Source organism: Narcine bancroftii, chromosome 14 (assembly GCF_036971445.1).
Source record: "Narcine bancroftii isolate sNarBan1 chromosome 14, sNarBan1.hap1, whole genome shotgun sequence".
NCBI classification, from domain to species: domain Eukaryota; kingdom Metazoa; phylum Chordata; class Chondrichthyes; order Torpediniformes; family Narcinidae; genus Narcine; species Narcine bancroftii.
In genome coordinates, this window is record NC_091482.1 from 56,984,212 (window position 1) to 56,998,051 (window position 13,840).

The following is a 13,840-nucleotide window of genomic DNA, read 5'->3' on the forward strand; positions in this document are numbered from 1 at the left end:
GTACCAGGCAGTGATGAAACCAGCCAGAATGCTCTCCACGGTACACCTGTAGATGTTTTCGAGAGTCTTTGGTGATATAAAGTATCTCCTCAAACTCCTCACAAAGTGTAGCCGCTGGTGAGCCGTCTTTGTGATTGCATCAATATGGAGGCTCCAGGGCAGATCCTCAGAGATGTTGACAGCCAGGAATTTGAAGTTCTTGACTCTCTCCATGACTGAGCCCTTGATGAGGACTAGTTAATGTTCTCCTGATTTCCCCCTGGTTTATTTACTGTATATGCTGGTGTATAAGATGACCCCAGAGTTTCCAGTTAAAATGTAGGTTTTGAGCTATACTGTACTCGCTGTATAAGACTACCCCAAGTCTGGCATTTACCACTGACCAGTGGAGTGTTGTTGTCACAATATTTTAAAACCAAATTACCCAGTAAAGGTTTGAATTTTATTAGCATATTTTAATAAACTACTGTTGGCTCCTTTAACAAGCTGTATACTTGATGCGGAGGAGTTAAGGTTCAGTACCGCTTGGCTGTTAAGGTTCAGATTTTATACTTGGTGTATAAGACAACTCCTGGTTTTGGGGTGAAATTTTTAAGATTCAAGTACCATCTTGCACACTGTCATATACAGTATTTTAATGAAAACTATTAATGAGGTTATATTTGAAATTGACAGTGTTCAGTGTAGAGCAATAAGAATGAGAGCACAAGTTACAAAGAGCGACTTCTGAGACTGAACTGATCTTCTGAGACTGATCTTTAATGGGAAAAAGATATATATAATGTAGAAGAGACCTTTTGTCCAGTTTTCTCCCTTCCAATTTTTGGTGAATGCTTCCTAAAGGCCAGGTGGGATCTGCTCTCCATTATATCACATAAGTGTCCATTCTACATTCCCGAATACAAGTTGTAATCAGGCGATTGTACAAATACCACATTTGAATCTTGCCATTGTTGTTTGAAAGCCTCATCTTCACATCTTCAGGTAGAACACACTGGAAACAATCAGAAGCTAATACTGCAGCCCAGCCATTTCTCCAGCAATATCCAAACCCAGGAATTCTGCAGTTAATTGTAGGATCCATGAATGCGCAACAACGAGGAATGAAAATAGACCTTTTTTGGATATTTAGAGCACATCATATTATGGCGTGCATTTGCTCACTAAACCTTGGAGGAAGGCATAACACCAGATTTTTCTCAGTCGAGTGGATATAAATTGGCTTAACTGCAGTAAATTTTCTGATTTAAAAGAATGGAAGATTCCTGGCATTATCAGTTTACTTCTGTAGTGTTTTGGAGGGATGGAAATTATCTCTGGATCCCACAGCAGCTTAACCGGGCCAACATTGAATGACTTCAGAAATTTTATCTTTTGTCTGCTTTAGGTTCAAGGTTGTCATGTAATAATACAAAAAATATAATATACATGATGCACTTCAACTTTTTCCTGCCATAAAGGCAAGCAAAGAGTTACCATGAATATTGCCTAGTGCCCACACAGTAAGAGAAAGAGAAGCAAAAGAGGTTCCACAGCCTCACTGACTCTTGTTCAATCCATTGGCAACCCAAGCTCCAGATCCAAAACTTCCCAATCAGGAAGCTTTCAGCACCCCAGGCCCCTTCAGCACCACCTTGAATCCAGTTCACATGAGTCCATCTCCTGCAGCCTGGTATGAATCAATCAGCCACAAGTTGCCTGCAGCCAGGTGTGAGTCTGCCGACTGCAAGCTGCCAGCATGCTGCAGCCAGTGTGGATCCTTCAGCTGATGAGCCCCTCGCTGGCCTGCTGCCATGGTCACATTCCTGCAAGGTTGTCTCCTGGGCTTCTCAATGAAAGGTAGTCCCTGTTTCTGGTGCCCTGCGCCAATCCGCTGCTCCCCGGAGTCAGATAGTTGAGGCACAGACCTCCATGTTGCAGGATGTTTAAAAGAGAAAACACCGTTGGCACCACTAACAGGCTGTTTGAAGTATGTACAGAGCCGTCATACCACGGAGCAGTGCTGTGTCCCCACCTTCCCAGGATCGCACCAGCGGTAGCGCTGCTGTTACAAAAGCTCCAGCAGCACCTCCTTTATCACATGACCAGAGCCATGGGAAAAATATTAATCCATTTCATTCAACAACTATCGAGCTTGAGCAACTGGTTTGGTTCAGACTGAAATAAAATTGTTCAAATAAAATGCTCAAACCCATGGAAAATTTTTAACATGGGAATGTGAAGGAAAGTACGCATAATCATGAAAACACATCTATCAACTGAACTGCTTATTATGTAGGATATGCTAAAGTGTCAGCTATAATATGGAATGTGATTCCAATAAATCTTCTAAAGACCTTGATTAGGTATGCTTAATAGTGGGCTGCACTAAAAGTGCAACGTTTTGAAAAGATAGCAAATGTAATGGTGATATAATTCAAAGTGCTCAGATTTTAGTTAGTAGAGAAAATAGAGTAAAAAGGAGTTTTTTTAAAAATCTGAAAATCAGCCCAGCAAAGAGTGCGCAGTATCTGTGAAATGGATGTCGTCTTTCAGCTTTCACTTCAAACCATATGGTAATGCTCATTTAGCAGTTCAGTCCCGCATCGGACTGGTCAGTCACCAACGAGCCTGCAGCTGACGTGGACTTTTTACCCCCTCCATAAATCTGTGCATCTTGGCGCCTCACAGTTCGGCGGGCAGCAACCTCCTTTGAAGAAGACCGCAGAGCCCACCTCACTGACAAAAGGCAAAGGAGGAAAAACCCAGCACCCAACCCCAACCAACCAATTTTCCCCTGCAACCGCTGCAATCGTGTCTGCCTGTCCCGCATCGGACTGGTCAGCCACCAACGAGCCTGCAGCTGACGTGGACTTTTACCCCCTCCATAAATCTTCGTCCGCGAAGCCAGGCCAAAGAGAGAGAAGATGCATACTTGAAAAATCTGTTGTATGGCTTACTAATTATATATGTATAACTTGCTAATACTGTCTAAGGTCTTCTAATTATTTATGCAAGCCTTGCTAATTCTATCTGGGGCTTGGCGACCCTTATCTCGTTCAGACTAACTCTACTTCTATTCTGAATTGTCTGTCCTTCTCTCCTTCATTCAGTGAACTTGCTGCTGTAGGAGATTCTTATCTTACTCAGACACTGTCAGCTTCCTGCCTTCTAATATCCATGTCTCATGTTGTTTGCACTGGCTTCATTCATTTACTTATGTATCAATTTTATTTTCTTCATTTCTTCATGTTCATATTGCAATGTCAGTTTTTCTCATCTCTCACACCATCATCCAGATTATTAATGTTAATGACAAATAGTAATGGACCCAATACTGAACCCCGAGGCACACCTCCAGTTACCGGTGTCTGCCTGTCCCGCATCGGACTGGTCAGCCACAAACGAGCCTGCAGCTGACGTGGACTTTTTACCCCCTCCATAAATCTTCGTCCGCGAAGCCAAGCCAAAGAGAGAAGAGAAGAGATCGGAGCACAGTTACGGTAATTCCCTTGCGAGAGAGTGAGATACTTAGGTGGTGAATTTGAGCCAGGAACCCCCTACTGTAAAACGTACATTTAGAACTGTATAGGGCTTTTAGTTAAGATTAGTCCTGGTCAACCCAAATCGTACTTTTTTCTTTAAATAAGATGTCCAGGTTTGTTTCTTTTGCATTTTGTTTGGCTTAATTGCATCCCTGGCAAAAGTACAATATTAACTTTCCTCTTTCCACAAACCATGCAATTTTCCTCTTGCCACACACTATGCTCTTTCCAGAAATTTGACAGATAAACTATCCTGTGGGCCCTGTATTACGAGTCTTTAGGACTTGATTACGCAGTCATTCTGCTTTTTGGAGATGATCCTTTTCAAGGACCAAGCATGGAAACCAAACATTTTGGGATGCGATGACGGGGGCTCCTAACCTCGAAATCTATTATAGTGTGGCATTCCAAGCAATATCTCCCTTTCTGGCTCATCTTAATCTTTGACTTGATTTTAAATCCATCTTGAAAAATACAATTAGTCGAAGAAAAGTGTGAAATTCTGAAATTTACTTGACTTTTCAACTTCTTTCCAGCAGAATTTATATTGTTAGCTTCAATGATGTTTAAATAGAAATGTGGTGTGCAGTCAATATGCATTGTTTATCCAAAATTTCTAAGTGATCAAGCCAAACAGTTTGCTTGACCTACTGAGTAATTTTGATGTGCAGCCAGTAGTTGGAACACCATTCTGGCTTACAATGCATAACGTGATGAGAGCAGCAAAATCATAAAATACTTTAAGGTGATCTGGATAATAAAGCCTTGCTTTTCTAAAGGGTAGTCTCTGAATCAATCCCAGCCTTTGGCAAGGATACTGCATTAAAATTAAAACCAGCTATGGTTTACTTCATTCTTTGGGTTACTACTGTTCAGTTGTGATTTACAAGAGTATGTAAGATATGGGAATCTCTCACGCAACTCAGATAAGCCATGAATGGCTGTGCACAAATCAGCCTTGCTATTCAGAAATATATTTTTAGAGAAAGCATCTATGGGTAAGTATATCTTGCAGGATTCATGCCCACCCCTGGTCACTTAGTTTGCTGTTCTACTAATTAATGTTCAGAAAAATTAAAGAATTTCAGCTGTCATAATTTCAGTAAAATAGGGGTAACCTTTTTACGCAGAGGGTAATGGGTTGTTGAAACAAGCTGCAGGGGGAGATAGTTGAGTCAGGTAATTTGACAATGTTTAAGAAACAGTACGAGTTCCTGTTTTATTAAAATGCGATTATCACTGTAAGATATAACGTAGACGGGAGGAACTGAAAGGTCACAGTTAACATTTAACATTTCACACAAGCACCGTCACAGTCCAAACGACAATTTGGTACGTTGGAAGAACTGAGGGAAGGCTTGTCAGAACCTGTTCCAGATTCAATACGTTTGCAAGGACATTGTGATTTTGCAATGGAGAACCATTCTGACGGCTGAAGAGAAGACAGCTTTTTGAGGTAGTTGTTTGTGGCCGGCCATTTTGTGGAATTCAGAGCCAAGCATGGTCTTTCAATGCTGGGCCTTGTCAGTGGATTGACCTGTGCCAGGAGCGTCTTTTGGGAAGGAAAGAGCTCCATTTTGATTGACTAACAGTGAAGGTCACTTGGAGAGACTGCTGCCAGGGTCTTGGAAGCTTCAGGGAGGCTGCCCAGTTCGAGGCTCGCCTACAAAAGGAGGAGGAGTGTTATGTCCACAGTTTGTGTGGATGGATATTTCTTCAAAAGCCACACAAGGAGAATTCATGAGTCTGTAGCAGCGACAAACTCCATCAGTTAACATGAATTCTGGGCATTAAATTTCAAAGGCCTTTGCTTCAACATTGAATTTAAAAGACAGAATTTTGAAGTAACTTTGTAGATTTTGGCTTGGATTCTTCTCTCTCTCTCTCTCTCTCTTTCTCTCTCTAAGCTGGTGTTTTTTTACAGTATATCATTTAGTGTCAAAAAGAGCAGACCATTAAAAGCTTTTTTTTTCTGCCTATTTCATAATATTTACATGTGTTGAGGTCATTTTTATCTGCCGCTCTGCCAAAGTCACTTCTATACAATCTGCTATACAGAGTACAGAGTATATAGAGTTATATGGGGCATTCAGATAGGTGGTAAACTTTTCAAACATTAATGGCTTAATGGTAAAAGTACAAAATTGAGTGCTACATTACAAAAGTTCTGTGATTTGTTTTTTAATTAGTTTTTTTTAAATCTTGTGCCTTGCTTTTTAAAAAATGGAGCTGTCCAGTTATGATTAAATAAGCTACCATAAAAGGTATTTCACTATTAACAATGTTAGATGACCATCCTTTAATATTGATAGCAGAATGGACTCAAAGGGCCAAATAACCTAATTCTTTTTTTCCATGGGATATTTAAGAAGCATATCTCAAAGAATTAAAAGCCATCCTGATAGTAAGTGGGTGCTTATGCTCAATAAGGCTGTTCCACACCCCTCACTGCACCTCCCCTTCACCTAAAAGCTCAGTATAAAATTGACTAAAATCAATTTTCTTTAATATAATAAAAATGGCCAGTTTGTACTCAAGATTGTCTAATAAAGCAAGACCTGTACCATTCCAAAAGGAGCTTCATTTAATTTGGCAACCATATTTACAAAATTCAGGTTTAAATCTTTAGATGAGACCAGCATTGATTTTCTCCAAAGAAAATTAAATACTTATAGAATATAAATTTGTGATCTGTGTCACTTTTCAGCAATCCAATGTTTTATTTTTCTTCCTTTGGTATCTTCTTATCTTCTTCTTCCTTTTCTATACGTTCATTCATTTATTTCTCTGGGTTTCTTTTGGGGGGACTGGGTTAACACTGTCATAAAGTAAACATTGAATGTACTTTTGTACTTGTATTTTTAACTTTGTAATTGACTCCACGTTTGGTTTTAAAACAATTTATAAATAAAAGTGCACTATCCTTTGTTTTATCTGAGTAATACAGGTGCCTAACCATTTATCCGGGATTCCGAAAACCAGCAACATCCAAAAGCAGGCACCTTTCATCTGTTCGTCAAAGATGGAGTTTGGTGCCAAACATGACTCGATGAGACCCTCGCTCAACTCCATGTATCCCGTATCATTCCGCTACTTTAAAAGCGCCTCTGAATTGCCACATACTGTTGTCCAGCAACATGGTGCTTTCATTCAGGCTGGTGGCAGCTCAATGGTAGTCATTGCTGCCCACGCAGCAGAAACCACTGTAGCAGTGCCAGCGCAGGGGAACCGAGATGGGGGGGCCATTCCCCTGGTGCTGGTACAGCGGAGGAAGGCGGGAGGGGAAGAGAGAGAGCGCGATTCGGGTGAGCGAGGGGGAGAAAGCAGCACCACTTGGGTGTGCGAAGGGGCGGGTGGTGGGGAGAGACGGCAGTGTGACTCGGGCGGGCAGGCTTAAAGGGACCGAAATCAAAATTATTCCAAAGTCCACAAGATTGCAAACAATGCAGGTGTCTAGTCCCAATGATCCTGGATAAAAGGTTAGTCACCTGTATCAGATTAGTGATCTTCAGGTGAGAGCTCTGAGGACACTGAGAGTAAGCACTTCTCTCTTTTAAGTCCCTTTCCTAATCTTCCTTCCCCCCCCACCCCACACCCACCGTTGACAGTCAATGTAGTTACCCAAGTTATCCCACTTCTGTTTGTGTAAGTTTGATATTCACGTTATCTGCCACATTTAACCATATAACCATTTACAGAGCGGAAACAGGCCATGTTGGCCTTTCGAGTCCACACCGGTTCACTGATTTTGTGCGCCCTCTTCAGGCATTGGTGATTTTAAGTGTAGTGTATCTTTGAGAATTTTAACATCTATCCATAGGTACTCTGTACTTTGGATGTGAAATCTCATATTAAAATGTTCAAAAACATTGGCTGTGTAGGAGAAGCCAGTGAGTGGCCGTGGACAATAGCTTCTCAGACTGGAGGCCTGTGACTAGTGGCGTGCTGCAGGGATCGGTGCTGGGACCAGCGTAGCTTGTCATCTAGATCCACAATCTGGACAACAAACAATGTGGTGATTGGATCAGCAAGTTTACAGACAATATTCAGATCAGAAGCGTTGTGGACAACAAGGAAGGTTTTCAAAGCTTGCAGAGGGATCTGGACCAGCTGGAATAAACAGCAGATGGAATTTAACATGAACAACTGTGAGGTGTTGCATTTTGAAGGACAAACCATGAAAAGACGGTGAACGGTCAGGCACTGAGGAGTGACAGGTGGATAGAGTTGATGCACTTCTGTGATCTTTAAAGAACTGGTGGTAAAAGATACATTTTAGATGTAAGATTTTTAATTTCCCAGTGGACATTTGCATTATTATGAATTTATTTATGCTTTGAGAGTGACATATTTCACCACAGACGTTTTCACGGAGTTATGTGTAGTGGATTTTCGAGTTAATTTGCAACATGAATAAACCGCAATGATTTATTTTTCTGCTTGATGCGAAAAGAATTTTAAAGAGTACCAGTACTCAGTTTGGAAGAGTAGTGAATTATTAGATAAGGAAGCACAAAATTTCCATGACTGTGTTTACACTGAAACTATGAGACTTTCTGGAGTCTGAAGTTAATGTTGGAGCTTCGAGAGACCTCAACTCATTGCTGGACATCTCTGGGGATGGGAATCAGGTCTGGTGAAATAGGACATATCAAAGAATTTGAGACACATGATGATTGATGTGAATATGTCAGTGATTGTTAAGTTGACCAGTCCGTAGGACAGTTTTTCTAACTACGACCACAACTCTTGCGTTGATAGTGGAGATCTTGCAGCAATGATCACAGAGGCCTTTGCCATTTTAAGATTGATAAAATCTTTATATTTGTTTTCACTAGACCCCAGAGGGTCCAGTTTCTACATAATGCGTGAAATCCATATAATTATTTTTATACAAGTCCTTAAATGATAAGAAACTGAAGACATGTGATATGGGTGATAGACTTTTATGTACTAATCACCATGGTCTTTATATTTCCATTTATTTCTGGGATGTCTATGGAGCCATTAGACTTCATGGTAAACAATGTAATGGAGAAATCTGGCGGGTTGAGCAGCACCAGTGGGAGAAAAAGAATGGTGAAGTCAGTCTTGATGAATGGTTCGGGTCTGAAACATTGACCATTGTTTTTCTCCCACTGATGCTGCTCAGTCCATCGAGTTTCTTCAGCAGATTGTTTTCCGGCATCTGAAGTCTCCTCGGACTCTAGGAGTAGCAGTTGGGATCTTCAGTAAATTTGGTTATCCAAGCTCCAAAGTGGCAGGTAAATCTTCTGGAAATAATTAAATAAAATGGCCCACCCTCGTGCGTATCGACAAAATTAGCAGTGGAGCTCAGAGATGCGTGGATTACAGGAAAATGGTGGTGCTCAGTTTCTGGTCTCTGGGGTTAAATGATTTCTATCTTCAATTGCATCCACATACTGTCCATAATGCTCCACTGACCACTCCTTTCTAGTACCCTAATTTTAACATAACCATACTGATATGTACATCACTCTATTGTTTATTTCATCATCAGCTCAAAGTACTAACTTGTTCTGGGAATTTCATAGAATAAAACCCATTGCCTTAAAACTTAAATATTTCACAGAGCAGCCTAACGAGAAACATTATTGTTTCATCAAAATGATTACTTGTGAACAAAACAGATTTCCCATCCATATTTTGCTGTTATATTAAGGTATTTCAATGTCCCTGGGTCAACTTCAGCCTTGCAACTCAGGAACCATGCAGATTTCTTTTTCAAGTTATGAGCTCTCTTGAAATACTAAGAGTTTTTTGATGCGACTCTTTTATCTCTGCTTTTAAAACCATTTACTGTTGAAATCAATCAGAGGAGGAAAAAAAGTGATTCTAAAGAAATATCAAATTTTAATGAACTATATTTTGAATTAGCAATGCATAGCTGGAACATGACCTTGTCAGTCAGTTCTAATTGAAATAGAAAAAAAATAATTTCACTTGTTTACATTTAAATGTTACTGAATGGGCAACACATTTGAATGTTTACAACCTCTTGTCTCTCTTTTTTTCCCCAGTGACGTCTTTTAAACTTTATCAACGTGCTCAGCATGTTTACAGTGAAGCTGGACGTGTTCTAGAATTCAAGAGAATTTGTGACGAGACACCTGCCAATGCATTACAACTGCTGGGTGACTTGATGAATCAGAGTTATACAAGCTGCAGGGATATGTATGAATGCAGCTGTCCAGAACTTGATCAACTGGTGGACATCTGTATGTAAGTTTTCCAAAATATTAAGACTTAAATGCTTTGATTATGTGTCAATTATACTTTGGAATATTTTGTTTCACATTTTTCATCGAATAAAAATAACAACTTTGTATTTGGCCAGCAATTTGAGAAACCACAAGGAATCATGTTATCTCAATTTATTGAAGAAATAATTTAGACATGAGATTCAAAGCATTATCCTCTCGTCTGTTTTATGTCACATGCTCCAGTTTGGAAGCCAAAATGAAATCTGTTTCTTTGGAACAGAGAAACTGTTTGGAAAAATAGAGTCCAGGAATACCACCATGAGTTGGTTTATTTGCACTTTTATATAAATTAGGAAAGAGTTTTACCAATTTTCAATTCAGGGGAAGTTTTAATAAGGCTGACCTGTGGGATATAGTTATAGATTGAAACATGAAAGTGTACAGATGCTGTGATTATAGTGAAAACAAGAAACACTGCAGGAACTTAGCAGGTCTTTCAGTGACTATAGGAGGAAGGGCTCTGGCCTGAAATGTCAGTTGTATATCTTTACCTCCTATGGAGAGTGGTTGGCCTGCTGAGTTTCTCCAGAATTTCTGTGTTTTCACTTCGATAAAATTATCGGAAAGTGTTTCACAGGAAAAGAATGTGTAAATAGGTGCATTTTATTCAAGGAACTCCAAATTTACAAAGAAAAATATCACCATATGACATTTTAAATTAAAATTACCAGTTTAATAACTGACGTGAAACCATTCAGTGGTTCTGTTGACACGTGGTTTAAGTGGAACCATTTTCAACCAACATGGTCTCCATTCCATACAGTGGAGAGGGACCTTTCCAATCAACTTGATTGTTCCAGAGAAACTGTTCTACTGGATGAAAGTGATGTACTTCCAGTGATCTTTGTGTCAGCAGATCTATCAGTAATTTGTAGCTTGATATAGGTATTGCATAGTGGGAGAGTGATCTCAATTACATGATTAAAAATATCAGAAATCAAAATTACATTTGGTATATCTGATAACATTTACAATTTTTAACAAAATAACTGTGGATATTGCATTTGGTACCTTTGAAAGTTTCTGGATGAGAATTGTGGATAAAATGAAAGCTTAGACAGAAAAGATGGTTAAAGTTCAAGAAGCTGAACACAGATGAATAGATATTTTCTCGATTTGTGGATGTTGACAATCAAGAGATTAGTGTTGGAGTCATTACTTGTATTATCTGAAAGGAATCTGGACTAGCATATTTGGGGCACTGTATTGTCATTTGAACATCCCAGAAAAATAGGAAACACGATTTCAGGATTATTGAACAAGTTAGTAGTTTAAGTAGATTATAGTTGAAATGTAATGTCCAGAGAAACTTCTAAATTGCATGTTACAACTTGAATGCATATCCTACAGAGATGAAATTTAATGCAAAATATTTTCTTTGTCAAGGTTTAGTATGGGTGGGAATAAGTGTGAGGCAGACTTACGGAAAACACTGACAAAGTTGAGTCCATTTTTGTCAAAAAGACATTGCACTATTACATCACTTGCCAACAGAAAGCAGTTCATGTCTTTGTGCAATCCATTTTTGATTAGACAGAACTTTCCTGCTTGTAACTTTAACAAAGAGTAGTGCATAAATTTTATTTGCAGTTATATAGAGGTTGATCCAACAAACTAGCTTCATGTTCAGGGACAAGAAGATACTAGCAGCAACAAATAACTTGAAGATAGTTGATTGTTCAGTTACTGCAGGCATTGATCTGCAGATATTAATTCATTTACAAAAGGAGTCACAGTCTGGGAAAACGTTTTGTCAAGGATAAATTTGTAAATTCCAAAGTTGTTTCCTATTGTAAAATCTCTGGTCATGCAACATTAATTCTAGAAAAATCTAAATACTTAAAAAGACACGCCAAAATGTTTTCTGAACAATCAATTATTAATGTATCTTCTGTAATTCAGATGGAAGGATTGTGTAAAAAAGCAGAAACCTCGTTAATTCTGCTACATTTCTAAATGTCAAACAAGAATGCAATAAATTTCAGGCCAGACAGTATGGAGCATTGTTCTTTTTATTTCTAAGCAATATTAATTTGCTATTCTCAAGTTAGAGAAACAGAAAATATGGGCTGCCGAAAGGAAAAGCATATTATGGAATAATGCAATTTATGTAAAGGGTCAGGTGTCCTCCAAACCTCTCCCACGCACCTGAATGCCTGCAGATTATTACTTGACACAAAGTACAAGGAATAGTAGACCTTTGAAAGGTAATCTGTTTTTTAAGCTTTTGTTTCGGGGGACTAAAAACCTTAAAAAGCAGCATATGAGATGCATGTCATTCTATATCAGAAAGCTTACAATGCGAACTGACAATCATTTGCTATGTGATCCTAGTTAATGATGGGTGCCATCCTCTGTTGAATGTTGAGATGGATTACAAATGGGGCAAATATCTAAATTATTAGATAGTTTTTTATAAGCTTAGTTTAATATACAACTTGTTTTCATTTTCTTGAAGGACCCCAAATCTACTTAAGATGGTTAAACTACAAATAAATTTTTATTGGCATCTGGGTCAACACTTGCCATTGCAGTGGGTGGGCATTAAATTTGTTTCCTTGACATGTGACTGATTCTATAAGAGTTCTACTAATTTAAAACATTCCCAGTAAAACTATTATTTTTCTTATCCATTTTACCTTGGCTAGAAGGGAATAGCCTGTTGAGAGTAGGTCATGGGAAACTGTTTTACAGAGTATAACATGCCTTCTCCACTTGCCCCAAGATGGGTTTTTTTTTGGAGGGGGGAGGAGTCCCTGCCTCAGTCATTACCTGAGTATTAATTAAATTGTGACCCTTTACATTGCAAAATATCTCCATTACTCTACAGAATCCCATATATAAGGTGCAAGTTATGGCAACTGTGATAAAATTCCTGACTGTAAAATCCACTCATATGAATTGGAGTAAAGTGGGGGGGGATTGTTGACTTCCTGTCCAACTTTCTCATCTATGCTTTAGGAATCTGCCATGAGGTCATGCAGCAGGTGTGTACAAGATCTTGTGTTCAGTTCTCGTCACCTCACTACAGGAACAATATGGATGCTGTTGAGAGGATACAGAGGAGATTTACAAGGATGGGTTAAGTGAACGGAGCGATGGGGGGGAATGAGGTATGACCTCATTGGGTGTATAAGATGAATGATGAGAGGCATTGATTGTGTGGAATGCCAAAGGCTTTTTCTCAAGGCTGAAATGGCATAATTTTAAGGTGCCTGGGAGCAAGGACACGGATGATGCAAGAGGCATGTTTTTCCTCACACAGAGAATGGTGGTGGAGGCAGGTACAATTGGATTCTTTTAAGAGATTATTCAATAGGAACATGGCACTGAGAATATAGAAGGGAAATTCTAGGTCGATTATTAGGTCAGCACAACACTGGGTTGAAGGGCCTGTACTGTGGTGCAGATTTCTATGTTCTATAACAGGGTGGTACAACCTGATTTTATCTCAATTCATGAATGCAAAGACATGAATTTTATAATTTCCACCCATTCCCAGTGGACATGTGGTAAATGAGTTTGAAACTAGTACAGTCAGTGGATTAATAATGCTTAAACAATCAAATAAGTGCAGCTCAAAATCTACTTTCGACAATAGAAGTTGCATAATTGGCAGACTTTAAAAAAAAAACTAAATTTGATTCTAATTTGCAGAGGCAATCACCAAAGTGCAGCATTCAAAGTTAGCTCTGTCCCAATTTGAACAAATAATGCTGGAAGAACTCAGATCAGGCAGCATCTATGGAGAAAAAAAAAAGTTAATATTTCAAGTCTCTCTTCATGAGAACTAGTAGAAAAAGCAAATGAATCTAATGAAGAGAGGGGAAGGGAGAGCACTGAGATACAAAGGGAATGTGCAGATTAGGAAGAAATTATGTAGCCTTTCTGTTTAAATACCTAAATCTGGGAAATGCATTCCTAATATGTGTGGTTTGGATGATATTGTCTCGTTTAGCTTCTGCCCAGCAAGCAGAATCTATAAATAGGTTTAAAAAATAAAAGTGAGGGGAATGAAAAACATAAATAGCA

At 39.0% G+C, this 13,840-nt stretch overlaps 2 protein-coding genes across 2 annotated transcripts in view; one reads left to right on the forward strand and one right to left on the reverse strand.

The window, feature by feature from the left end:
* Window positions 1–13,840, forward strand: part of galk2 (galactokinase 2) — a 72,267-nt gene that overhangs the window by 54,077 nt on the left and 4,350 nt on the right. The window contains exon 9 of the mRNA XM_069910553.1: window positions 9,566–9,767. Within this exon, the coding sequence (XP_069766654.1) occupies window positions 9,566–9,767 (202 nt within the window). The remainder of the gene's footprint in view (window positions 1–9,565; window positions 9,768–13,840) is intronic.
* Window positions 11,803–13,840, reverse strand: part of LOC138749855 (protein FAM227B-like) — a 141,120-nt gene continuing 139,082 nt past the window's right edge. The window contains exon 17 of the mRNA XM_069911809.1: window positions 11,803–13,550. The gene's annotated coding sequence lies outside the window, so the exon portion shown is untranslated. The remainder of the gene's footprint in view (window positions 13,551–13,840) is intronic.